This window comes from Geotrypetes seraphini, chromosome 14 (genome assembly GCF_902459505.1).
Source record: "Geotrypetes seraphini chromosome 14, aGeoSer1.1, whole genome shotgun sequence".
In the NCBI taxonomy this organism is placed as follows: domain Eukaryota; kingdom Metazoa; phylum Chordata; class Amphibia; order Gymnophiona; family Dermophiidae; genus Geotrypetes; species Geotrypetes seraphini.
Window position 1 is genome coordinate 66,319,417 of NC_047097.1, and position 26,778 is coordinate 66,346,194.

Genomic DNA, 26,778 nt, shown 5'->3' on the forward strand with positions numbered 1-26,778 from the left:
GTCTGCCCTCTCTCTCCCTTCCATCCATTGCCTGCCCTCTCTCTCTGCTCTTTCCATCCACTGTCTGCCTTCTTTCTACCTTTCTCCCTTCCTTCTTTCATTGCCCCTTCCCTAAATTGTCTACCTATGCCGCTTCCTAGGCCCCTTCTCCCCTTTATACACAATTCATTTCAGCTTCACCCCTCACCATTTTTCTCTCTCCTCTGTCTCCATCCCTCCCTCCATGCTCTGGCATCTCTCTCTTCCTTTTTCTTTCCTTTCCTTCCCTCTCCCGCAGCATCTTTGTCTCCTTCCCTTCCCTTATTTCATGCAGCATCCTTCATGAAGTCTCGCGAGGCTGCTGCACGTAGGCAGCCCATCTTAAAATTCTTCGGAGTGGCAGTGGCAGCAATAGTGGCAGCAAGGGAAGGAAAGAGCTCGATTCTTTTCTGTCCCCCGACAAGGCCACTAGACTACCAGGAAAGTTAGAAGGTAGATTTGGGAGGGCTGTGCTCTGTTCCCTGTTACTGCAGTAATTGCTGTGGTAAATGCAGAATTATCGCAGTAACCACTACCGTGTTGTTCTCTAATGCATACCTTTTTCAAAACACTGTCCGATTCTGTTCTGCGAAGATCTTGACCATCTTCTCCTTCATCTTTCTCTCCATCTGAAATAAGTCGCAGGGCATATTTAGTTTTTCAATCTATTTTAAGAACGCTGTTTGCAAAAGCAAGAAGACGTTATTCTACATCTCCCACTGTTAAAAGGATATCATTTTGGAAGAAAAGATATGCCAACAAGCTGAGACGTGGTATAATATTACATCAATTATAGATCAAAATTATTTCCTAAGTAGTCTATCACAATTCTCAGGGTGTGTGTGTGGGGGAGGGGGAGGGGTGTCAGTGTGAAATGCCACCAGTACTCCCATGAGTTTCAGAATGCTTCTTCAACTTAACATCTCAAGCTTTGTACCAATTATGATTGACCACTACATAGTATTAATCTTTAAATTACTGGTATGACCATTTTAAGGACACAGACCACTACAGAGGGTAAACAGAATTGAGCATAGTTAGAAACTAAGGGGAAAAAACAAGAATCAAAAAACAGCCCTTCCCCCATAACTAAAAATGACATGAACTAACTCAAAAGTTGCTGCAACAACGTTCTTGATGTGTTACTCACAAGTCATACACTAATATATTGCCTACTGGAACGAGATTTTCTGTATTTGTTAGTTAGGATGAATGCATCGTATTGTAAATATTATAAAGTGTAACTTTGACTGTATTTTATGACTGTTATCCTGTAACCCATTCTGAGCACTTTGGGGAGAACGGGACAAAAAACGAATTTAAAAAATAAACAGTTTAGTTTAACTTTACTTATCTGCTTCATATAAATATTTATTTAAATTAACTTTTGCCGGACATTATTGCCTAAAACAAAACAAAACAAAAAAACCCCACCCCATGGATGAAAGAATTTTTATTTATTTATTTTTATACAATCTTACTTCTTGATGCGTTCATTTGATGACTGTCAAATCCTCCAAAGGTTTCAGCTCTCCTGGGGAGAAAGACTGGACCAACCCCTCCTTCCAGCTCCGGCGGACTGCTCGCTTGCTGCCCAAGAGTGCCTGCTATGCTTTTATTCACCATGATCTGGAGCATCTCCACTGACAGAATGAAAAACAAATAATTTTATATAACTGGTTGCAAGCTTCTAATCAGGAAATTTAAGGTGTGGAACAAGGATGACCCCCCCCCCCTCTGGTACTGGAAAATTCAGCCTTAGAATAGTGCTTATGCTCAAGACCTTGGACTGCAAGACATTTATGTGAGATCAGTGTAACCTTCATGGAGATGGAGGTGGAGGCAGAGGAGGTTCAAGGGTAGAAAATAAAATCACACACATGGTCGATTCAGCATTTCACTGAGGGACCTACCATGAATCATACATTTTTCAAAGCAAGAATTCCCTAAACTTAGTATAAAGAGAAACCCAGATATGCTGATTTGCCTTTACAGTGGTATCTTGGATTATGAGCATAATCCGTTCCAGGAGCCTACTCGTAATCCAAAATGCTCGTTTATCAAAGTGAGTTTCCCCATAGGAAATAATGGAAACTCGCTTTGATGCGTTACCCCCCCCCCCCAAGAGAACCGGCATTGCTCCCCCGAAGGCCCACCCTGTGATCCGGCACCCTCCCCCCCCCCCCCGCTCTTGGGCACCCTCCCCCCCCCCCGCGATTGGGCACCCCCCCGCCGCTATCTGGCACCCCTCCTGACGCGATCTGGCGCCCGCCCTGGCGATTGGGCACCCCCCGCCACTTCTTACCGTCATCTGGGCGCCGGCGCCGGTGCCCAGATAATGGTAAGAAGCGGCGGAGGGGTGCCCAATCACGTTGGGGAGGGGGGCGCCAGATCGCGTCAGGAGGGGCGCCGGATCGCCGAGGGGTGCTCGTAAATCGAGATACCACTGTATTTCTTTATACATGTATTAAGCTAGTCCAATAAAAAAACGTATCGCTCTACAACATAGTTGCTGACCTCTATTTTTGTTATTTCAGGTGGATTAATAAGGCTATCGTCCTTTGTTTCTTCAGATGAGAAAGTAATGAGCAGAAAATAAACTGAGATTTGAAAAGATATGAGACTAATTCTTAGGTGACCCATCAAAAGCGCGCAGGACATTGGCGCGCCCAACAATCCCACCCCAACATTTGCGCGCAGGACATAATGTGCGACGCCGCTTCCGCTGCTTTCAGGCCTTCCCCTTTGCACTCTGAGGGTGTGTGTGAGGGGGAAAACCCCCCCCACCACCACCACACTAACAACTCCTCGCGCTCCTGCAGGGGAAGAAACCCCCCACTAAACTGAAAACTCCCGAAGAGTGAAGAAGAACAGGAGTTTTCAGTGTACTGGGGGGATCCCCCCCCCCAACGGGAGCGTGAGGAGTTGTAAGTGTAGTGGGGGCTTCCCCCAAACACACATCCCTCTCAGAATGCAAGCGGGAAGGCCTGTGCGCAAATGTCGGGGTGGGATTGTTGGCGCGCCAATGTCCTGCGCGCTTTTGACGGTGTGGTATCATAAAATTTAGCTGGTTTAATTATATTGTCCAGACATCTATTTCTTAGAAACAAAGAATATTACAGCAAATAGCAACACCAATCTTTGTTTATTCAATTCCGTTCCTACTGCAATGCTGTAGACTTTAGTTAATTTTTGGCTTTTAACAGACAAAATGATAAACATTAAGTTATGATGCAAAAAATAAAGTGTGTGCTTTGCAAAGGTGATCAACAGAAATCTGCCTGGGCTTGCTTACCTTCTTTGATTGCTTTCTTCATGGTTGGTTCCCCTTTGGGCGCCTCTTCCGTGTTTGCTCTGAATAAGACTCTTGCAGCAGGAACTGGGCAGCCGTCATCCAGTCCATTACAGTCCGTGAGGTCTCGGAAAATCTTCTCTTTCTCTTCTAATAATACCAGGATCTGCTGGTCCTTCTGCTGAAGTTGCTCTGCAAGAGAAAGGATAGGGAAATAGGAGAGGAGTTAGTCAGGGTACAGCATGCTTTCAACTCAGCAAATCTAATAGTACTAGTTAATAGTACTAAGCTAACTAATAGAACTAGTTAATAGTACTAAACAACAATTTTGTAATGTTCCACAAAGGAATGTAGTGAATACCGAGTGGTTGCTCTGCAGATTTCCTCAGAGCTGACCATTTGAACTTCCACCCAAGAAGTCACCTGAACTTTAGTTGTGTTAGTTGCGAGATACACTGGAATCTCTAAGCTGCTCTTATGGTCGCCTTAACCCAATGACAAAGTAGGTTGGGGCCACTTTACCTTTGCACAGTTCATGAAACAATATAAATAGCCCATCTGATTTTTAGAAAACAAATTCATGACCTCCAAGTAACACAAGAGGGCTCTGCATACATCCAGCATGATCACATGATTTATATGAAGGGAGGGGAAATTACTTTTGAAAGATAGGAAGTGCCCTTCTAACAGAAGCAGAGTGAGTAAAAAAAAAAAAGATTTCTGCAAGAGAGCCTGCAACTCAGCTATGCTTTTGGCTGAATGACCACGGAAAAAACTGTTTTCAATGACAAATCCATCAAAATAATTCTTCAAAAGCTCAAACGGTGACTCAAAAATAATTATCAGATCAAAACAAAGTCCCAAGGGAACACTACCAGGGTTGAATTTGCTTAATTGTCTACCAAAAAACAGCCCACGTCCAGAGGGAGACTATAAATCCTACCTCAGAGAAAGAAAGGCTAGGTCCCGGTCAAGACCTCTACTGCAATACATGTAGATGGTTTGGGGAGATCTTGTTCCATACACCAAATTTAAAAGCTTGTCACACATTGACTCACAAACCCAGAGAGATTTAGCATTTGTGGTTTAGGCACAGCCTTCTAAAGGGCCAAGCTGTAAATCAGAAGGGATCCCTATCCTTCAGGTCTACGACAATTGGTAGAACAAAACTGGTAGGAAGACAATCGGTAGAATACGACAAATGGTAGGATGACAATTGGTTCTCTCGCTACCAGCTGTTGGGTGAGTATCTGGCTGGCTGGCATCGGAAAAGGAGTGGGGGGGGGGAACCCATGTAGGCTGACTCCTTCTCAATACACCTCATAACATCCCCATTGATCTCCCCAGTCCCCCATCAAGGATAGCCCCATCAGAAAACTGACACATCACATCCCACACCCCTCCCCCCCGATATGTAGACCGACTATATAATCTTCCTATTACCAGCAAATTCCTCCTAACTAAGCATACCTAGTCTGAACCTTCTCATCCCTACCAAGAATAATTAACTTTTGTATCTATAGAAAGTATAACCTTTGAAATGAATTCTAGTCACTAGTATCAGTTTGCAAATGGTTTATACTATTTCTTCTGACTTATTATTTAAATGTAGTATTAGCTATTGGCCCCACAAGGACAGAACCAGCTGTAAATGACATAACTTACATTCTGGGCTTTGACAGTGTTCCCGTGAGCTCACAAGGACAGCCTTTCAAATGCACTTAATTGAAAATTACAGGCACAATGTTTTGAGTGCTCTCACAACAGATACGTTCTCTTAGGTTTTACTATTATCCCTTTAAGTACATTTACCCTTCAATTCTCTGGCTTTGGTGTCCAAAACTTTCTTTTCTTCTTCTGACTCGCTGGGGATTCCTTCATCTTCGTCCTTATCCCTAAAAAGAAACCACCTTCCCATTAGCAGCCATCTACATAGAAAGAGGCATCTGAACTCGTGAGTCGGCACTGCAGAAATAGCCCCACTTACATGGTATTCATTGTGTCCTGGATGATTTGGATCCAGCTGTTCCTCTCTTCTTTGGAACTAGCGTAGACCTCCACCATCTCTGGATCCTTCCCTCCCATGCTGATCAGGAATAAACCTCTCTCTTCATGAGCGACATCTCTCACTATCAGCCTTTTTAAGGAGATCACAGTTGATTTCTGGTCCTTTAACAGGGCAGGACACAAAAACAACCAGATTACACATGAACGATTGCTGAACAGATTAAATGTTCGTTGGAGAGTGAAACTGCTTATGTGTAAATTAGGTTTCGATAAGAGCAGTTCAATGGATTCGACACAGGTAATATAGCTACGTGTCGTCAAGGTTCAAGGTTTATTAATATTTGATTTATCGCTGAATCTGTTTACAAAGCGATGTACATAAATAAAAAAGAATAAAATATAAAGATACAAACTAAAACTCAGTAACGACAAATTTAAGACAAGACAAACTTGAAATGGGAGGAAAAGAGGGGGAAAGATTACATCTGTTATATATAGAAAAACAACTACGGGAAAAAACATAAGGGAACGGGGGTAAGTAAAAGATTAAAAAACTAAAAAAATTTTTAATATTAAGTATTAAAAACATCTTTAAAAAGGTGAGTTTTCAAAATTTTTTTAAAAGAAAGAAGATCTCTTTCATTTGTGATATGTTGTGGTAGAGAGTTCCACCATTGTGGACCCATAACAGACGGAGCCATCACCCACACAAATATATATTTACAAACTGTATCAAGTCTTCCTATGTGCATGTATAATTTTTGACTTGAACACACCATGGAAAAATCACTAAAATAACCATTTCATTACGGAGGAGCATGCCGAACGAACGCTATTAAAAGAAATTCAACAACGTTTAAAACAAAACCATCTCCTTACCAATGAAGAAAACACATACTTCTGGTCCTTTTCTTGCAGGAATACTAAAACGTCAGAGAGGAGCACCGCTTGTACCTCTGCAGAAAGGAAAAGGAGTCTTAAAATGTAACTTGGAAATAAGGCACTGCATCTTTCTCATATTTGCTGCATGCATTCTGTAATGGTGCATTAACATCGAATCCTTTGAAGCAAAAAAAAAATAAAAAAGTGCTTCATGCTCAGTCATGCAGTGTGTCCAGAGCGGTACCATAACTAAAGCGTGCCGGACACTGGGCATACTAAAAACCCTGCGGTGACATTTGCATGCAGGACTAATGGACGCCGCCGCTTCTGCCGGTTTCAGGCCTTCAGGTTTGCGCTCTGAGGTGGGGTGTTGGGGGGGGGGGGAATCCCCCCAGTACACTTAGAAGTACTAGCGCTCCTGTTGGGGGCGAACCCTCCCCCCACTACGCTGAAAACTCCTGAAGGAGAATGGGAGTTTTCAGTGTAGCGAGGGGTTCTCCTCCCAACATCCCTCCCCCCTAACGGGAGTGCCAGTATATTAGGGTTTCCCTCCCCCTTCCCCACACACCCTCAGAGCGTAAACCTGAAGGCCTGAAACCAGCAGAGGCGCACATTAGTCCTGCAGGTACATGTTGCCACGTGTCACCATGAAGAGCTAAACTTATTTTGTGACAATTGCAGAATCTGCTGAATTGTACAACAGCTCTATAAAAGGGAGCATTTTCACACTGCAGGCAGAAAAAATAGTGAATTCTGCAGTATTTTGTACCTTTTTAAAAGGGGGATTTATAAAGAAAACAGGAAAGAGGCGTATTTCTCCTAAAACGTTTTTGTCAAACATCCTTTCTGTGCACATAACATAAGAACATAAGAATTGCCTCTGTCGGGTCAGACCGGAGGTCCATCGCGCCCGGCAGTCCGCTCACGGGGCGGCCCCTCAGGTCCAGGACCTGATAGTGCTCCTACCCTAAAACTCACATACGCTTTTCACTTTTGTCCTGTAGAGTAACCTTCTATCTATACCCTGCAATCCCCTTCAGTCCCTTTTTGAAAACCAGTATTGTACTCTGTCCTATTACCTCCTTTGGAAGCGTTTTCCAGGTGTCCACCATCCTCTGGGTGAAGAAAAACTTCCTTGCATTCGTTTTGAATCTGTCCCCTCTCAGTTTTTCTGGATGACCTCTTGTTTTTGTTGTCCCCGCTAGTCTGAAGAATCTGTCCCTTTCCACTCTCTCTCTCCTTTTACTCCCCCTCCAAAAGTTTGAGTGTGTTGCATGCATTGTTGGGGTTTTTTTTTTTTGATGCGTTTGTTTTTTTTTGGGGATTTCCAGCTCAGTCAAAACCAGCCCATTGCAACAGACATTTTGGGGGTAATTTTATGAAGTATTTAATGCATATTTAATACACAGACAATGGCTATTATAAAAATTGTGCAAGGGTATTACACATGTCAAAATAGCGCCTGCTTTTACATGATCTGTGCCTAGGCATTCCAGGGGTCACAGTTTGGGTGAAGGTAGACTAATATACCAGAGAGTACACGCGAACATTTAAAGCCATATTTTGGAAGAAGTATAAGTTTACATGCAAGTATCTGGTGTTACATGGGTTTCTTTGTTTGAGTCTGTTTTATAAAGGGAAAGGGCTTGGGCTTACGATTCAGACGTTCAAATACTTGAAGGGTATTAACGCAGAACATAATCTTTTCCAGAGAAAGGAAAATGGTAAAACCAGAGGACATCATTTGAGGTTGAGGGGTGGTAGATTCAAAGGCAATGTTAGGAAATTTACTTTATGGAGAGGGTGGTGGATGCCTGGAAAGCGCTCCCGAGAGAGGTGGTGGAGAGGAAAACGGTGACGGAGTTCAAAGAAGTGTGGGATGAACACAGAGGATCTAGAATCAGAAAATAATATTAAATATTGAACTAAGGCCAGTCTGTGTCTGTGTATGGCCGTTTGGTGGGGGATGGGCTGCGGAGGGCTTCAATGGCTGGGAGGGTGTAGATGGACTGGAGTAGGTTTTAATGGAGATTTCGGCAGTAGGAACCCAAGCACAGTACCGGGTAAAGCTTTGGATTCTTGCCCAGAAATAGCTAAGAAGAAAAAATTTAAATTGAATCAGGTTGGGCAGACTGGATGGACCATTTGGGTCTTTATCTGCCGTCATCTACTATGTTACTATGTTATTTTGTAGTTTATAACCACACTCAAAGCGGTTTACATACAGGTACTTAAAACATTTTCCCTGTCTGTCCCGTTGGGCTCACAATCTATCGAATGTTCCTGGGGCAGTGGAGGAGTAAGCGACTTACCCAGGGTCACAAAGAGCAGCAAAGCGTTTGAACCCACAACCTCTGGTTTGCTGAGGTTATTTATGGCTGTAGCCGCTATACCACACTCTCCACTTTTGATGCCTTAAATGTGTTTCATTTCACATAGGGAACTCTTACGAAAGTACAGTGCTCCCCCCCCGCGAATGGTATTTTCCGACCACGAATGACCGGGCAGGAGAGGGCAGCCGGCGCGCTGGCAAGTGAAGGAAGTCACTCGCTGTATGCTCCGACCGCCTCTTTCTGTACTAAAGTTGGGCCTTACCAATCAGGAGCTGCGTGTCAAAGAAGTGCGATTCAAGTTTCAAGTTTATTATATTATTTGATTAAACGCTTTTCAGGATACAAAGCGTTTTACAAAGAAATAAAATTGGATTTCTAAAATCACAAATACATTGTAATTAAAATTAACTACTTTAAAATTAAAAAAAAAAAAAAAAAAGAAAAACAAACTGGGGTAAACAATCCACATGAAACAATAGGAAAGGGGGAAGAAAGAAAAAATACAATTTAAAAAAAAAAATAAAATAAAATAAGCAGGTTGGGTTAGTACATAGGGAAGGTGTGAAGAAAAGAAATTTGAGGACTGGAAAATCTAAAGAGAAGAGGAATATAATCTGAATTTAATAAAGGATTCAAATAGGGAAACCAGCTAGGGAGTTGCAAATGAAGGTACAGTGTCAGAACACCAGTGAGGGCTGGTTGTGACTGAGCTGGAATAAAAAGGATGTGCAATTCCAAAAAGTAAAATTATTAGCTATTCTCTTGTCTCTGATAAATAGGAAACAACAAAACACACTCCAAAAATTTCTGCCAAAACCTAAACCAGATACAACAGTGAGGCAGAAAGAGTCAAAAGGGTTCACAAAGGGGGCGCTCCACTCAAAACGCGTGAAAAGTAACAAGATATCATCAAATTTTAAGGGTGTGCGGGTGGGGGTATATTACCTCTACCTGAGTTACAAAGTATTGGAGCTTGTCTCCCGTTACTGCTTGCTCACCCTGAGTGCACCCTTAACATGCGATATCATCTTGTTACTTTTCACGCGTTTTGCGTGGCGTGCACAGTTTTGGTTCCTGAGCGCCCCCCTTTGTGAACCCTTTTGACTCTTTCTGCCTCACTGTTGTCTCTGATAAATAGGAACCAGCAGCATTCTGAGCAAAAAGCACCCTTCAGCACCTAACATATCTTAACTTCTGCCAAATTTTGCAGAAAAATTGTGGCTGTACGCACTTGAGGAAAGAAGAGAACGGGGAGAGATGATTGAAACATATAAGTACATCATGGGATGCATCGAGTCAGAAGATGATATCTTCTGGCTCATGGGACCCTCGACCACCAGAGGGCATCCGCTGAAAATCAGAGGAGGGAAGTGTCATAGCGACTCCAGGAAGTACTTCTTCACCGAAAGAGTAGTGGATCATTGGAACAGACTCCCACTCCAGGTGATAAAGGCCAGCAGCGTGACGGATTTTAAGAGAAAATGGGATGCTCACGTGGGATCTTTAAGGGAGTAAATTCAGGGGAGGGGATACTTGGAATGGGCAGACTTGGTGGGCTATAGCCCTTTTCTGCTGCTTTTTTCTATGTTTCTATGTTTCTAAAGTGCTGATCCCGAAGCAAGCAAATTCTGTCTTCAGCCTGATCATATTTGGCGACATCAGCTTGCAGCTCTTGCAAAGAGTGTGGGAGTTAGAAACCCTTGGATAGCATTTTTTTTCTGGAAAGGGCGATGAGTAATTATTTTTTAATTTTTTTTCTCTCAAGCAATAAAACTATAACATCTGCCGCATTTAACCACACCAGAAAGAAAACACAAGGGCATGGCATGGGTGAAAAGCGTTACACACTAGTGCTGGATTCAAATTCAGCTGCCTCTGCTCCAAGACGCTCTTCGGCACCGCTCCCACCTAACTCCTGAGAAACTTCATCCTACAGGACAAACTCCGCTTCCCAGACAGAACACTCCTGTTTGCATTCCTCTCCCCCCTCCCCCCCCCCAAGGATGCCGATTCAAAAGATTCCTCAACAGGACACTCGCCTTCCAAGCAGGGATATGGAACAACGCCCTGAGCAACCTAATCCTGAACTCACTAACATACCACACGTTCACTAAATCACTAAAAACACACTTATTCGACAAATTTGTCTGAACCTCCAAAATGGTTAAACACCTGCCTCTTCTTACACGTTCCCCCTCCCACCCATTTTGCTGTCCTACCACATAACCGTCCATCTGGTGTCAGGTCAAAAGCGCGCCGGGACAAAGGCACGTGCAGACAACTGAGCGCAACGTGGAGGTGCTCCCTGAAGAAAATGACTGTTTTAAAGGGCTCCGACAGGGGGTGGGGGGGGAATCCCCCCACTTTACTTTATACAGATCGCGCCGCCTTGTGGGGGTTTGGGGGGTTGTAACCCCCCACATTTTACTGAAAACTTCACTTTTTTCCTAAAAAACAGGGAAACCGTTAAGTTTCCAGTATAATGAGGGCGGTTACAACCCTCCAAACCCCCCACAACACCGCCACGATCTGTATTAAGTAAAGTGGGGGGGTTCCCCAACAAAACCCCCCGTCGTAGCCCCTAAAAATACTCTTTTTCTTCGTTGCGCGCTTCCGTCTTGCGCTCAGTTGTTGGCGCGCGCCTTTGTCTTCGGTGGTTTTGTCTATGAACTGTCCATCTACCCCTTCCCAATTCCAACCGATGTTAACTCGCTGTTATCAGCTGCTCTTATTATACACCGTCTTGAACTGAAAGGTATGACGTGATATAAATAAATCTTAGTGCATTTCGCAACAGAAAATTCTTTCGTAGGACTGGCACCAAAGGACTGTACTGACTTTATTCAGTTGCGATCTGTGTGCTGCCAAGACTCATTCAAAGGTTTATTACTAATGATGAATCTGAGCTGGGACTATTTCTGAACGTGTATTTTGGTTAAAAGGGAGACATTAGCAACCTCAAGGAGAACCTGTGCTGGGGAAAATCTTGCAGGGCCTATGGAAAACATGGCCATGAAAAAAGTGTACTTTGGACAAAAATTGGCTTTTGAGACTTTTCTTCAAAAATAAAGAAAAAAAAGTTTTTGGATTTCAAGATACAAATGTTTCCTGATTTGGCAAGAGACACACAAAAGCGTAGAAAATAATTTCTCTTATTAAAACCTGGAGTTCTAGCCCTTGGGGCGACTTTTTATCTTCGCCACCCATGCAAGTGCATAATTCAGTATAACTCTCAGAAATATGTTTTCTTTGAGTCATTCCATCTGATGGCTTTTCTCTCTTTATCCCGCCTGGAGAAGGAAAAGAAATGAGGGCTACAGAATGTTTTAGACGCCTGTAATTCAGTTAATTGTGTATCACGCTTCTTATGTAAAATTTTTCCTTATTATTCCGTTTATATTACATCTTGGATCTCATTGAGGACTTGAGTCAATTAAGCAATACTTACTTTTTATTTACTCTTATAATTTTTTTTCTTTGCTTTAGATCGCTTTCTGTACAAGTTTAATCTTGAATTGAAATGTGGAAACTTATAAATAAATTTTTAAAAAAGTGTATAGCAGTTGCATACTACAACCAGAGAGTGCCTTTTCCGTACTCAATTCCCAAAGTTCAAAAATATAATTTCAAGTTAAGACACTCGTTGCATTGTTGAGCAGCATACAGGCTATGAAATGTAATAAGAACATAAGCAGTGCCTCCGCCGGGTCAGACCATAGGTCCATCCTGCCCGGCAGTCTGCTCCCGCGGCGGCCCAAACAGGTCACGACCTGTCTGAATCACCAGAAGGGGCTCCCTTGCCACCTTGGTTTCTCATTGAAGTCCTATCTTCCCATCGTAGTCCTAACCCTCCGGTCTAATCTATACTATCTACGAGGGCCATGTGATGCTCATGATGAATTAAAAAAACAAAAACTAATTAGTATCTTGTGGGTATTTATTTTCTTGATTAATAGGTGGGAGGGTGGGGGAAAATAATTGCTTATTACCACATGTAAGTTTATTGTGCTTTTCTTGTAATACTAGTCTTATAGCCCGTTACATTAACGGGTGCTAGAATATATTGTGTGTGTCTGCCTTTATTTCTTTCTCTCTCTCTCTCCTTAGCCGCTTTCTTTCTTTCTGTCTTTCTTTTTCCTTGGCTGTCCATCACCACCCCTTGCCTGCTCCCCCTGTCCATTCTCCCTTCCTTTTACCTCCCCTGTGTCCACCACTACCCCTTCACTGCTCTCCTTATGCAGCAGCAGCCCATCTCCCTTTGTTTTACCTCCCCCCTGTCCATCAGCACCTCTTTCCTTCTCCCCCTGTCCAACATTAGGCCCGTTCCTTTTTCGTCACCCCCCCTGTCCATCAGCACCTCTTTCCTTCTCCCCCTGTCCAGCAGTAGGCATCCCTTCCTTTTTCTCCCCCCTCCTCCTTCTTATCCCTATGATACACTTACCTTGCTCTGCCCCTGATCAGAGGTTCCCGACAGCCGCCCAGTTGCACCCATTGGAAAAGTTCCCTCTGCCACATCCCGCACCCCCCCTGACGCAACTCCCGCTGTCTTCTTTCTGTCTCTGTCCCTCTTTGTCTGTCTGTCTTTCTGTGTATCTCCCTGCCCCTGTGTCTTTCTTCTTTTCTTTCTGTCTCCCTTCCTCCCTCTGTCTGTCTGTCCAAAGCAGCATTCCCTCCCCCTCCATTTCCCTCCCCCCACACCAATTCCCTGGGCAGCAGCATTAGCGTTTCCTCTACCCCACTTTCCCTTCCCGCGGGCCCAACTACAAACCTGGTGATTCCAGCAGCGTGTGCAGCAGTCTCCACACGCTGCTTCGGGTCCTTCTACTGCCCTTATTTGCTCTGCCGCGTCTCTGATGACATCATCAGAGATGCGGCAGAGCAAATCAGGGCAGTAGAAGGGCCCGAAGCAGTGTGTGAAGACTGTTGAACACGCTGCTGGAATCGCCACCGGGCGGCGGGGTCAGTTAAAGAGTCCGGGCGGAAATTTGCTGGGCTCCTCGGTGGGGGCGCCGAGCGGCTGCGATCCCTCTCCTCCGATACCTCGCCCGCTGGAGATCGGCAGCTGGCTGCCCTACTAGTGGAGGCGATTGGCGCCGCAGCTCTGTCCCGGCGGCCTCCGAGCGGTGGCGCTGGGCGCGTGAGAGGAGCCTGCTGCCCGAAGAGGAGGAGCGGCATTGTTTGAAGAGGCTGAGCTGCGTCATAGACCTCAGTTGGCTGCAGTGGTGGTAAGCCCGATGTGTGATAAGCGCGCATGCGCACTCTCATGTCCGCGACGGATCAGGGAACACGACTTTAGAGTGCGCATGCGCGACTAACATTTTATTATTATAGATTATATGTACATGAATTATTTGTATGCACAACTGTAGTTGGAAAATGTAAAGATTATAAAAATTATAGATTATAAAAAACCAAAACAAAACAGATTATAAAGATTATAAAAAATAACAAAAAAACAAAAAAAACCATAGCAGCTTTGAACAACCCAAATATGAGGCAGTTAAAAATACAGTACGACACCCTCCCCCCCAAAAAAAAAGTTCTATAGTAAACAGAAGACAGTTAACTCTAATGAGCTCAATGTCACTGGGATGAAACTCTTATCCCTTCTACTTTTTTGAGGAGGGGGCTCAGCAAAAACCAGAACGGGCCTCTACTGGTTTATGATGTCATGGATCTTTGTTCACAACCACCTGTTTGAAACCTACTTTACAACCAAACCCCTTCCCCAGTAGGAATCTAACTCAAGTCTTCCCCCTGCGGCACTGCCATTGAGCTATTGGCCAGCCCTCCTTATATTATTTTTAAATGCCCCATGTCGCTGTATAGCCCACAGCATCGGTTGCTTCTCTGACCTTTCAATCTTCCAGCTGCAGTTTTCAAAGAGACGGTACCATCTCGGACCAGTTTCCTGCGCTTCAGATCCTCCTTGGCAAACATCTGTCCACTCTTCATTCTCTGGATAGATTTGCTGTCTGTTCTGTTGTAGATTTCATGGAGACGCTTCTTCTTCTCATAGTTACTGACTTTGCTGTTCACCGCCGCTATCACGTCCTTCACCAAATGCAACGACTGTGTCACGTGCTCAGAGTCCACTTCATTTTCTTAAAACACAAAGAGAAGTCGCTGCACTCAGAAAACAATTCTTCACAACAGGCTAAGAATGAATTTTGACTACCAATAAAAGAATACGGATTCATCACGCACAAGTGGCATGATTTAAAAGGCCTTTTCCGTGGATAAAATGGGGTCTTTTCATGAAGCAACCCTCCCAATATTTGAGCAGAAACTTGTGGATGGTTCCTATACTTACGTACTTTTACCCAAGCCTTTACAGGGGTCTCAGAGGGCAGGGTTTCCATTTACATGCATACATTTTTATGCTGAAAAGTCTGTATAAATCAATGTGTTTGGGCACACTGAGGGTACCTTATCACATTAATTTATTCATTATTTATTACATTATTCTTTGGGTTGTGTTTACATTCACAGTGGCTTTCGCCTTTGAGTTACCACTCTTAGAACCTAGTGACTTATTCTGCCTTGTGGGTAGTATCTTTTGTAAGTTCCAGTGGCAGTGGAGTAGTGTATTGATTCTCTACTACCCATCAACCTATTGTGGTCCTTTATGAACATTTTCAATTTCTATTAATATTTAAAATAAAACATTTACATCAACAAATCTAACACTCACCTTTGGTGTACTGTAACATTCTTTGCAGGAGTACTGGGTACTTTGTAATCCTTTGTGTTACCAGCAAGATACATTCTGGTATCCCTAATCTCCTTACAACCGAACTGCTCATTTTTTTCTGAAATGATGAAAAACATTAATTAAAGCTCTTTTAGCAATATTTAGGGGGGAGGGGAAAGGGGGGATGGGACTTGTATGCTGCCTTTTTGTGGTTACACATTCAAAGCGGTTTCCCTATATACGGGTACTTGGGTTATTTTGTACCTGGGACAATGGAGGATTCCCCAGGGTCACAAGGAGCAGCACTGGGATTTGATCCCACAACCTCAGGGTGCCGAGACAGCGGCTCTACTAGAGAATGACACGGGGAAAAAATCTGTCCCCGTCACCGCCCCGTCACCGGCCCACCATCCTCTGCACCGCCCCGTCACCGCCGATCCCTTCACCGCCCCGTCACCGTCACCCCTTTCACCGCCCTGTCACCGCCACTGCCATCCCATTCACCGCCTCGTCACCGTCCCCGCTGCATCCATATAAGCCTTTTTCCTTTCACTCCCTCCTTCCAATTTGAGCCGGGAACACTAGCGATCGCACGGTCCCCGCGGCCACTACCTGCCTGCCCGGTCGATCCTGGTGTTTGGCCGGCTCTCTCCCTTCTCCTCACCTTGGTTTGTGGGTTTTCTTTTTCGGCAACCTGTGCGCTTTCCCAGGGAGCCGCACACGCGCGGCTGCTCAGTGTTCGATCTTCTGCTCTGCTGCAAATTCCTGTTTCCGGTTGCGTCAGAGCAGAAGATCGAGGCTGAGCAGCGGCGGGTGTGCGCGGCTCTCTGGTAGCGTGCGGGTCGCCGAGGAGGAGGATCTGAGGACTGGGGTGAGGAGAGGGGAGAGAGCTGGCTGGACACTGGAATCGATTGGGCGGGCGGGTGTGAGCTGCGGGGACCGCACGATCCTTCATGCCTCACTGCGGGGGACAAGACCATTCACCGCCCCGTGGGCGGTGAATGGCCTTGTCCCCATCACCGCAGCGACTGCTAGTTTTCTTCCCCGTTTTCGGCGGGTGACCCGCGGCTAAAATGCGGTGGCCGCGGGTAAACCACCACCATGTCATTCTCTAGGCTCTACCACTAGGCCACTCTTTACCTCATGCTCTAACGTCAGCACATACCTCCTCACAATATACAGTACATAAGAACATAAGCATTGCCTCTGCCGGGTCAGACCAGGGGGTCCATCGTGCCCGGCAGTCCGCTCCCGCGGCGGCCCCCCAGGTCCATGACCTGAAAGTGTTCCCTACCTAACCTAAAATGTCCATACCCTATTCGCTCAGTGTCCTGTAAGGTAAACCTCTATCTGTACCCTGTTATCCCCTTCGCTTCCAGGAAGTCATCCAGTCCCCTTTTTGAACCCCAGAATTGTACTCTGTCTTATCACCTTCACAAATGCTTGAAACCGTTTTTCCTTTGCATGTAGGTCTTTGAAATAATTCATGGCTTCATTGTGGTGCCCACAGAACTTTCCATATGTTTTCTTCATTCGTTCTGCATTTTCACCAGAAAACTGCAAAATGTACACAAATGTGTTAAATAGTACATAAGAACATCAGAATAGCCTTACTGGGTTAGACCAATGGTCCATCAAGTAAGTACAATTGTGTATATGCACATCCTGCAAAAATAGGTACAATCTTTCAGTCTATCTACTATTATGCATGTTTATCCCTGTGCAATTTTGTTAGAGCTATTTTCCAGGTATAAAACACGATTTACAGACAAACAGCTTTATAAAATGACCTCCATTATGTCTGATGGAGACACATGGGCAAAGGAGAACAAACTACTTATCTCAGTCATGTTCTTATGGCTACCATTTTTCATGAAAGCATGGTAGAAAAAAAAGTGGAAGCGTTATAGTGACTTATTTTTTGGAAACCGGAGATAGTTGAAAGTACACAACTGCACAGATCAGAACGCTTGAGTTGTAGGCAGGGATCAGTTTTTCTCTTGGTAGTTGTCCATCAGTTACTTTCAGGGAAGCAGGTGAAAGAGCTAACTGAATGCATGAATGTCAAATAGCATAGGAGTTGAGGTAGGTTATAGGAATAGTCAGGGACCACAGCACAGGTGATAGAGCTGGAGGGCCGCCGCGGGAGCGGACCGCTGGGAGGGATGGACCTCTTATGTTCATACACTAATTCATTTTCAGTGGGAGATTTTAATGTTTTGAAAGGGAGGGCATCCCAGGGAGCTGGTGAAGATTCTTTGGCCTCAATGCAGGATTTGGGATTGCAATAATTGGTAAAATCCCTTACCTGCTCCAAAGGCCATATGTAGGATATTAATTTTAAGACCAAGGGCGTTCTGAACATTACTATCTCATCCCCCCTCCCAGTCAGATCATAGCTTGGTCTGAGATCATTTCATGCTGGTAGAATATATATCTACAATGTATCAGTGTGTCACGGTTAGGAAATTAACAGGTCTGTTGTGACCAGGAAACTCACAATGCTTGACATCCAGTTAAACCCAGTATTTATTACCACCAGGGAAGACTCAAAACATTAATCCAATTATCTTTAATGCAATCAATCAAAGGCAAAGGAATAACAAACACTATAAAGATGTACCAGAATTTGGGTCTGCTGTTGCAGACCGGAATCTCTTAAACAGGTAGGGTTGACCATCAACCGAAAGGATGATCTAAAAGCTGCATTAGATAGCATAGCTCCTGTGAAAAGAATTGCTTTAAAACCCCATACTCCAAACCCTGGTTTCATGAGAGACTACAATTGCTCAGGTCTGCTATTCTGAGCATGTCTGGAGTGAAAATTGTTTGCTAAAATATGCAATATGGAAAAAAGATCTATGAAGGAGTATAAAGTAGTAATCCAATGAGGTAAGAGGCTATATTTTGTGAACAATTAGAAGTAGCAGGTTATAGGTTCAGAGGCTATTCTGAATGGTGGAAAGGAAGAATTTAGTTATACGGAGCAAAGGCAGATAAATCCAGAGCTTTTCTGTGAGAAAAATTATACGTTCTCTCCATTAATAAATCATTAATTCTGTGCACAGAATTAGCTAGGTTACCCAATTTAAACTCTCCCTTCTTTCTAAAAAAAGGGATTAAAGGAGTCAAGATCTTCAGTCAATCTTTGGTCTTTAAACTCTCTCAACTCTGGAAAGATCTCCCCCTTTTTTTTTTTTTTTTAAGGAGTTCCAGTTTGTTTCAATTTTTCCATAAATGTTTAAAAACGACTCTATTTGCCAAACATTTTGAAAATGAATTCTTTTGAAATTTTGCTATTGTCTTCTATTTATCATTTGTAAATCATTCCCTGTTTATTTAATTGCTGTAAACCGAGTCGAGCCTTCTCAGAATGATGACTCGGTAGACAAAGTTAAGCTTTAGTTTAGTTTAGCAATAGGTTATAGGAGAGATGCTCCCAGTGTGGAGACTTAATGAGGATATTTCCAGGGCACATGATTTCATACTCTGTAGTTCTTATAATTAAGTGCTTACTTGGTAGATCCTATTTCTTTCCCAGTTTTTTTAGGAAGGCATGAGATGATGTTGCTCCTTGGCTAGATGACTTGGTAAATTCCATTTTTGTGACAATTCATATGCCTCTTTACGTAAAAGTAGGTAGTTACATGACTGGTATTAAAGAAATAGAATCTTGATTTCTGTATTTTGGACAATATTATCAGTCTCCAATCTCCTTTATTTTTGGAAGGGTGGTTGGGGGGTAAAGTTAGTGGAGAAAACTGTATGGTTTTTGGAGAATGCTCAAGTGGTTTCATCTCTTATGATCTCTATTCTGGAGGTGTCACTAAAACCGCGTTGGTGGTGCTTTGTAATCACATGCTGACAGGGGAGATGATGCACTGTTTTTTTTCATTCTGTAGGCTGCATTGTCTTAGTGAAATAGGGATTAGGGGAGATGCTTAGAATTGGTCTGAATCATTTCTGACTGACAGAAAATAGTCCATCCTCTAGGTTTGGTCTACAGCAGAGATGTTCCAAAGCCTGATACGGGGAACCCCCCAAGCCTGTCATGGGGAACCCCCCAAGCCTGTCACAGGGAACCCCCAAGCCTGTCACAGGGAACCACCCCCAGCCAGTCAGGTTTTCAGGATATCTGCAATGAACATTGATGAGATAGATTTGCCTGCACTGCCTCTTTTCCGCCTGTATTGTTGGAAATTTGTCAGGAACCACATTTATTGGCATTTAGGAAATCATCGAAGGTCTGGCTGTTTTCATAGGCCTTATGATTGTTGGGAGGGAATTAGGGCAGGACAAAGTGAACTGTAGTAAAATGGGCATTAAATCCAAGTTTTAATAAATAAATATATTTGGATATAATTTGGTGTCAGGGAACAAAACATTGTATATTACACAAACTTCACATGGTGACCTTATGATGCAAAGGAACGGTTTGGGAAAATTAACTCCCTCCTTTACTAACGGGTAGCGTGGGCGCCGGCAGCAGCGACAACTATGAGCGTCGGAGCAGTTACCGCCGCTAAACCATGGAGGGGTAAGTCTCTGCGATTAGTATTGCCTGATGAACAGCATTGGGTTTCCATTCTTTCTTCTGTTTTATAAAATCATTTGACTCCAAAGCAAGCTCCTCGTTGCATTCAATGACTTCCCAATGACATTCTACTATTGGGCTTTTCGATGTAGTCTAGTACTGTAACTATGACTAAATTTAACCTGTAAACTGTATATTATGGATATTGGTATTAGATCCCTAGCATGTGTTGAGTTAGAAAAAAAATACTTGTACCTAAAAAAACTTGAATTGTAACTATGGCAAATTGTATCCTGTGTATTGTGAATGTTGACCTGTTACCTGTCCTGGGCTCTTTGGGGAGGAAGGGATATAATAAGGAATTAAATAAATAAATGCTGACCTGATTCACCAGAACGTCACCTATCTTCTTGATGACGAAGTTCTTTTCACTTTTTTCCGATAGGGACTCTCTTTTGCGCTCAAGAATCCGTTGAAAGAACTGACTATGGATGTTGAGCAAGTCATCCAGGCACGGGAATATTTTTTCAACCATTTGCTGCTCAAACTGAAGTTCCGTCAACATCCCTCTGCTGTACACGTCGCTCATGATCTTCAGGGTTCGGACGTGGTGCATCTCAGTCTGCATCAGCTCTGCTCAGGACAGCACAACATTTAAGACAAACTACTCAGGGACAGTGTTTCAAAGGAGTTAAAAGGGATACTAAGCCCGTGTCAGATCACAGGAAGAACTTAGTCCTTTTGAAGGTGGCCAGTACAAGTCATTTTTTCTTCCCTATTCGTGTGGATATCCTGCTTTTTAAAAATTATGACATCTCCAAAGCTGACGACACACCCTACTGCCCCATATACCATCCAAATTCCACCCTGAACATGCCTACATGCAGGTCACGTACAATTGCAGGCCCTCTTGGCACCGCATGCAGCCCTGGGATAATTTAAAAAAAAATCATTTCATCTATATTAAAAGGCCTTTTCAACATTATCCCCTTTGAGACTTGTTCTGGCAAACCTGGATGTCCAAATGAGCTGAAAATCTGCTGAGCAAAATGAAAGGAAAGTACAAACAAAAACTTAAGCCAAACAGAATCACAGAATCAATCTGAAATCTCACCATAAATAACGTCCTGACGTTTGACAACATCCTTCTTCTGTTGCTTTAAAAACTTGCTATCCACCACTTGACTCCAGGATTCTGCCTCTAGCTGTTTTGAGTCCACCTCAAAATCACCCATGAGCTGCCCTTCATTCATGTCAGTTCCTGCAAGAAAAAAACAAAACCCCATCTGATTCGTGGGCATAGTGCCAAAAGCGCACAGCGGTGCATGCGCATCACCAACTTGGAAGAGGAACATCTCAGAATTCTTGATTTTCTACAAAATGGCAGCACTGGTGCACCATCATCTTAGGGGTGGGTGGGGGGGAGGAGCTTCTCTGTCGGGGGGTGGGGGTATGGTGGGTCCGGGGAGGACATAAGAGTCCAGTCCTCCGCGGATGTTTGTTGAAATTGCATACCATGGTTGTTCTGGTTGTTGTATTTACTGTTGCTTAATAAAATAGATTTGAACATAAATAATCAGCCTACATTCTTGATCTGATCCAATTGTTGTAAAAAACCTTTAATAGGATCTCGAGACTACGACGGGAGCTCACGGCAGCCATTTCCTATTGGCGATCTACACGAGGCAGGAGCGTAGGAAGATCGCTCCTGCCCCAAAAGCCTGCTAGACCACCAGGTAAGGCCGGGATGCCAAGAAGAAGGCTGGAGAGAGGCGGGAACATGGTAAAATATAGTGTTTCCCCCCCCAAAAAAAAAAAAAATCGTGAATATGTGAAACCGCGAGTGTGGAAACCGTGAATGGGGAGGGGGAAGTGATCTATGTGTACAATGAGAATGTAAATTTTAGCACTCAGTTTACAGAACAGCCTTTCACGGCCCTCTTCCAAGCTCTTCTCATCCCACTCATTCTAGTTGTTCACATGTCTTACAAAGAAACCAGAAAACTCCTTATTTTATGGTTAAGAACATAAGAAATGCCGCTGCTGTGTCAGACCAGTGGTCCATCATGCCCAGCAGTCCGCTCACAAGGCGGCCCTTAGGTCAAAGACCAGTGCTCTAAATGAGTCCAGCCTCACCTAAGTACATTCCAGTTTAGTAAGAACTTGTTCAACTTTGTCTTTGAATTGGTAAGATTTGTGATAAACTCTTTCCTATTGGCTCCTTGAGATATACGAGTCTTAATGATTCCTTACCTTCATCAGTTAAAGACTCCATAGACTCGTTGACCTTGTTGATTTTGTGTAGAGAGTCTGTTGACTGAGAAAGGACCCTCCAGGTACTTAAAGCATTTTCATCCATACCAGCTCTGCAGACAAAACCACCGGAGAAAATGGCTGTTCAGTGAGAAAACGGTGCTTCTCCTTTCTAAAATGCACGTTGTAAGACTGCATTTCTATCCCAAATGCAGACTGCAGAGCCCTCACAGTATAAAAAAATATATAAAGAAAAACTACAAGCACAAATGGAGAAATACAGGCAGCCTCCAGAGTAAGAACGCTCAACTTATGTCATACTCGTACTTATGTACCGGAGTACTGCCTCTCCTTTCCTGTGTCAATGTACCCCTTCTTCCTACCTTCCTGTCCAAACGCAATCCTCCTCGTAGTTCCGTGTCCCAAATTCGTGCTTCCCACGGGTGTTTACATTCTCTGGCCGGCTCCCTCCACCCAGCCACATTTCTCTTGGCAAAGCCGCGAGCAGCAGCTCCTTCACACGGTCCTATGGTCTTCGCAAAAGCCGTGATCGACGGCTCGTGCATGCATTCCGCTGACCTGGAAGCCTTCTCTCTTACGCAGACGTCAAAGGGAAGGCTTCCGGGTAAGCGGACCACATGCACGAGCGGAATGGAGGGGGACAATGAGGGGCGTTTTGGGACATGGAAGGGTGGAGGAGCTGTACAGAGCCGAGGAGAAATGCGAGACCAGAGAAAGTCTTCAGCTAAGAGCATATGAACTCTTAAAGACACTTTTCTGATGAGTGCTACTCTCCCATCCAACATGTTCGTCAGTAACTCTTCAGTGTCAGAGCACTCAGGCCCTGATTCTCAAAACAGTATCCTGATTGTAGGCAGTGGTAGGCGTCCTACCACTATCTAATAGACCAGGGGTCTCAAAGTCCCTCCTCGAGGGCCGGAATCCAGTCGGGTTTTCAGGATTTTCCCAATGAATATGCATGAGATCTATTTGCATACACTGCTTTCATTGTATGCTAATAGAACTCATGCATAATCATTGGGGAAATACTGAAAACCCAACTGGATTACGGCCCTCGAAGAGGGACTTTGAGATCCCTGTAATAGACCAATCGGGTTGCATGTTTAAAAAAATATATATATATATTGATGCAGCAAATGACGCCTACTGTGTAGATATATGACTCGCACCTAAGGAGGTGCATAGGCATGCCTATGACCACCTAAGGCCAGCACAGGCATGGCTTACACCAGAAGTGGCCTTAGGCATCTGTAGGCATGCCTAGGGGCTTCCAAAGGCATGCATCAGATGCCTTAAATGTAGGCCAGTAAAAGGCTGGCCTTCATTAAAAGCGTCTATAGAAAAAAACAGAAGCAATTATGGATGCTATTTCCAGAATAGAGCCCTCAGTGCTCATAAATGTACTGAACTACAAGCTTGTGCTTTACTGAGTAACAAAGTAGTAAATCCCAGTTACACCAGAATTCCAGATCATTGCTGAGCCAGACTTTCACTGACAGTAGAGAATGACAGGGAGACAAAATTCATCACCGTTCCCGTCCCCGTGAATAACCGCGGGAAACCATCTTCATGTCATTCTTTAAAGAGAGAGGGAAGAATCAGAGTATGAATGGCCACAACCAATGACCCACAAGCTTTGCTTTGAAGAATGCTGGTGTAGAAGGTCTGAGGTTGAAACAGACACTACAGAATGACAGTCTCTGGTATCCAGAGCAGATATTGTGATGTCATAATGCCTCATTCCACCAGTGCCTAAGAGCCAATCACATCAGTGATGTCACAATGGCTTCATTATCCTTGACTCGCATAAGAATCAGAGTATGAATGGCCACAACCACTTTGCTTTGAAGAATGCTGGTGTAGAAGGACTGAGGTTGAAATAGACACTAGAAAACGACATGGGATTATATCCCGCGGGGACGGGAACGGTGATGAATTTTGTCACCATGTCATTCTCTAACTGACAGCACAAACCAAGATGTCACAGAGCAGGGCATAACCTTATGCAGACATCCCCGATTGATCCAGGAGCCAGTTGTGAAATATCAGCTTAGGCCAGGAGAAAGAGATGAGACCTGCTGCATTTAGGGAACTAAATACTCCTCCGTGTGAATCCCACAACTTGGGTGAGGCCAATGATTTCCTTCCTATGGTCCAGGGTTAGAAAGACTGGCCTATGGCCTTCTCTCTTAGGAAATTATCCAAACCTTTTTTAAACCCTGCTATGCTGATTTCACCACATTCTTTAGCAAGAGAAGGTGCCGCCTACTTTTCTTTACAGAACAGGCTAGGCACATAACCAGTGTCTATAGTGTGCACCCTGTTTATTATGCTGTTTCAGTTACTTGGTATACTAGATGATTTTGGTATAGCTTTGTCTTCTAAGGAAAATTTTATTTTCTCTCTTTTAGTTTTGTGATTTGGATCTCTCTGAGGACTTAACTTTACTAGCTATATTTTATCCATTTTGTACTGGTAATTCTTTATTAAAACAACTAAAATTTGGACTAACTACAAAGTGGAACAGGGACCCGACACGGTCTGTGTTTCGATTAACGAATCTTCCTCAGGGGTTCGAGGATATCCACAAAGGTCCACAACCATGTGCCGGGCCGGCCTTTTTTGTAAGTCCTTGTGGACCTATGCGGATTTCCTCGGACCCCTGAGGAAGGTTCGTTAATCGAATCACGGACCGTGTACCACATTAATACAACATTTTTGTTGCAAATAAAGACTTGACATCAAATACATCTGCTCTGCAGTTTTTTGTCGGGTTTTTTTTTTTTTTTTTTGCTTTCTTTGTTGTCCTACATCTACTGCAGCTTCGTTGGATTTTATGGGTGTTTCTTCTGGCCTTCCTCATGGACCCACTGCAGCAGACGATAACTTTTTTATTGACTTCTATGGTTTAAGAGGATTCACATACCCTGACTTAGGAGTGAGGTTCATTGCCGTCATAGCATTGGGCAAAACTGATGTGCTTGGAAACACTGTCCTCATGAAAGAATCCCATGCAGTTCAATACGTAACACTTACCCAGCAATGTTTTGAATTGACATGCTCTTGGACAGGACTAAGGCATTTGTCTGGGGCCTTCTGTTATTCAGCAGCATACTAATTGTATTCTCATCGGGCACAACTATGGCAGATCTAGGACGTTCCTTAGGCTGTGAAGCTAAATAAGCAGAATGAAAGGTATAAATATAGCCCTAAAATTCACAGACTTGCAGGATGCTGCTAGACCTTATCTGCCCCCACCTGTGCTAGGTTCAAATGCAACCACTTATTTTGCTTTCTTCCCTAGTCAAACATGTTCTCACCACCACCCGGCTTTCCCACTTCTGAACGGCTCTTGCCAAGATTAATACCACACCACAATTCTGCTTTAGTACTGCTAAGTAAAAACAGTGACCATAAACAAGGCCTTTTCCATACAAGTACAGGCAGTCCCCAGGTTAAGAACGTCCGACTTACGTCACACTCGTACTTACAAACTGGGGCCTGTTTCTCCCTTCCTGTGTCAACACGCCCCTTTTCCTCCCTTCCTATCCCGATGCGATGCTTTTCCTCCCTTCCGTGTCCCAATGTGCCCCTCGTCATCCTTCCCTCTCTCTGTGCTGTGTCCCAAATTCGTGTCTCCCTCCCTCCCATGGGTGTTTACCTTGTCTGGCCGGCTCCCTACTCCCAGCCGCACTGCTCTTCAACAAAGCCACAAGAAGCAGCTCCTGCCGCTGCCAACCCAGAAGCCTTCCTTCTGACATCAAGAGGGAAGGCTTCTGGGTCAGCTGTGGGCTGCGTGTAGCGGTCAGTACAAATTTAACACAGCAACTATTGGGGGCGTGCCCAGCGTGTCCTTTCCAGGTCCTGCATAAAAATATCCATTAGCGTGGGGTGCTCCTGGATACACTTAGGGCCCGATTCTATAAATGGCAGTTAAAACTGGTAGGCGCCAACGGAAACAGCTTCTACAGCATGCCATTCAAAGTTGGGTGCTGTTTATAGACTCGCTCTTAGTGGTGCATAAATCGACTTAGGTCCCCGTAGGCATCAATGTTAGGCACCGGTATATTTGGGGGTCAGGGTTTTCTTGGCCTAAAATACTGGCACCAAACTCATTCCATGAAATAACTTCACCCCTAACCATGCTTACTTTTCAGGTAGGCGCCTACCTGAAAATTACATTTTATTTTTTTTTTGCATCTAACTGCACATGCTTATATATCCAGTTATACTAATTTTATAAAGGAAAGCAGCTGCCTACTTTCCTTTATAGACTAGGTGCCACACAGATGCCCTGTTGTGAATATCTCTCATGCACAAACTCTCCCACTGCGTTTTGCAAGTTTAAACCTTTATCCGGCATTGCACTCTTAAGAAGAATACTTACATTTGTTCCTCATAATAACTGTGGGCAATGAAGAGCTGTCCTGAGCCTGAGGACCTCTAGAATACTGAAAGGAGAACAAAAATGGATGTAAGACGCTGAACTGCAAACGCTACCTAAAGACAGGGAATAACAATACTTGGGCGCCCATCCAGTTAGAAAGATAGTCTTGCAGCCAGACAAACCCCGAGTCTGCTTCTACAAGATCTCATGGCCAAACAGGGTGTGGTCCTATCAGAGCTGGGGAGAGAAAATTTGCAGGGAACTCTTGGCTACTGCAAGAAACAGTGTGTATCTGAGAAGGGAAAACAGCTCTGGGTCAAAGGTGAACCAGTGCGCCATCTTTCAAAAAGAACATTC

At 44.1% G+C, this 26,778-nt stretch overlaps 1 protein-coding gene across 7 annotated transcripts in view; it reads right to left on the bottom strand.

Moving 5' to 3' along the window:
* The window catches only part of AKAP13 (A-kinase anchoring protein 13), a 281,375-nt gene that overhangs the window by 14,650 nt on the left and 239,947 nt on the right, over nucleotides 1–26,778 (bottom strand). For all 7 annotated transcript variants that reach the window (XM_033919577.1, XM_033919575.1, XM_033919574.1 and 4 more), the window contains 14 exons: nucleotides 26,422–26,485; nucleotides 25,071–25,209; nucleotides 22,014–22,126; nucleotides 20,875–21,021; nucleotides 20,143–20,393; nucleotides 16,658–16,783; nucleotides 15,227–15,344; nucleotides 14,388–14,636; nucleotides 6,197–6,273; nucleotides 5,298–5,479; nucleotides 5,123–5,205; nucleotides 3,314–3,502; nucleotides 1,500–1,661; nucleotides 577–647 (listed from right to left, as the gene is read on the bottom strand). In XM_033919577.1, the coding sequence (XP_033775468.1) occupies nucleotides 577–647; nucleotides 1,500–1,661; nucleotides 3,314–3,502; nucleotides 5,123–5,205; nucleotides 5,298–5,479; nucleotides 6,197–6,273; nucleotides 14,388–14,636; nucleotides 15,227–15,344; nucleotides 16,658–16,783; nucleotides 20,143–20,393; nucleotides 20,875–21,021; nucleotides 22,014–22,126; nucleotides 25,071–25,209; nucleotides 26,422–26,485 (1,971 nt within the window). The remainder of the gene's footprint in view (nucleotides 1–576; nucleotides 648–1,499; nucleotides 1,662–3,313; nucleotides 3,503–5,122; nucleotides 5,206–5,297; nucleotides 5,480–6,196; nucleotides 6,274–14,387; nucleotides 14,637–15,226; nucleotides 15,345–16,657; nucleotides 16,784–20,142; nucleotides 20,394–20,874; nucleotides 21,022–22,013; nucleotides 22,127–25,070; nucleotides 25,210–26,421; nucleotides 26,486–26,778) is intronic.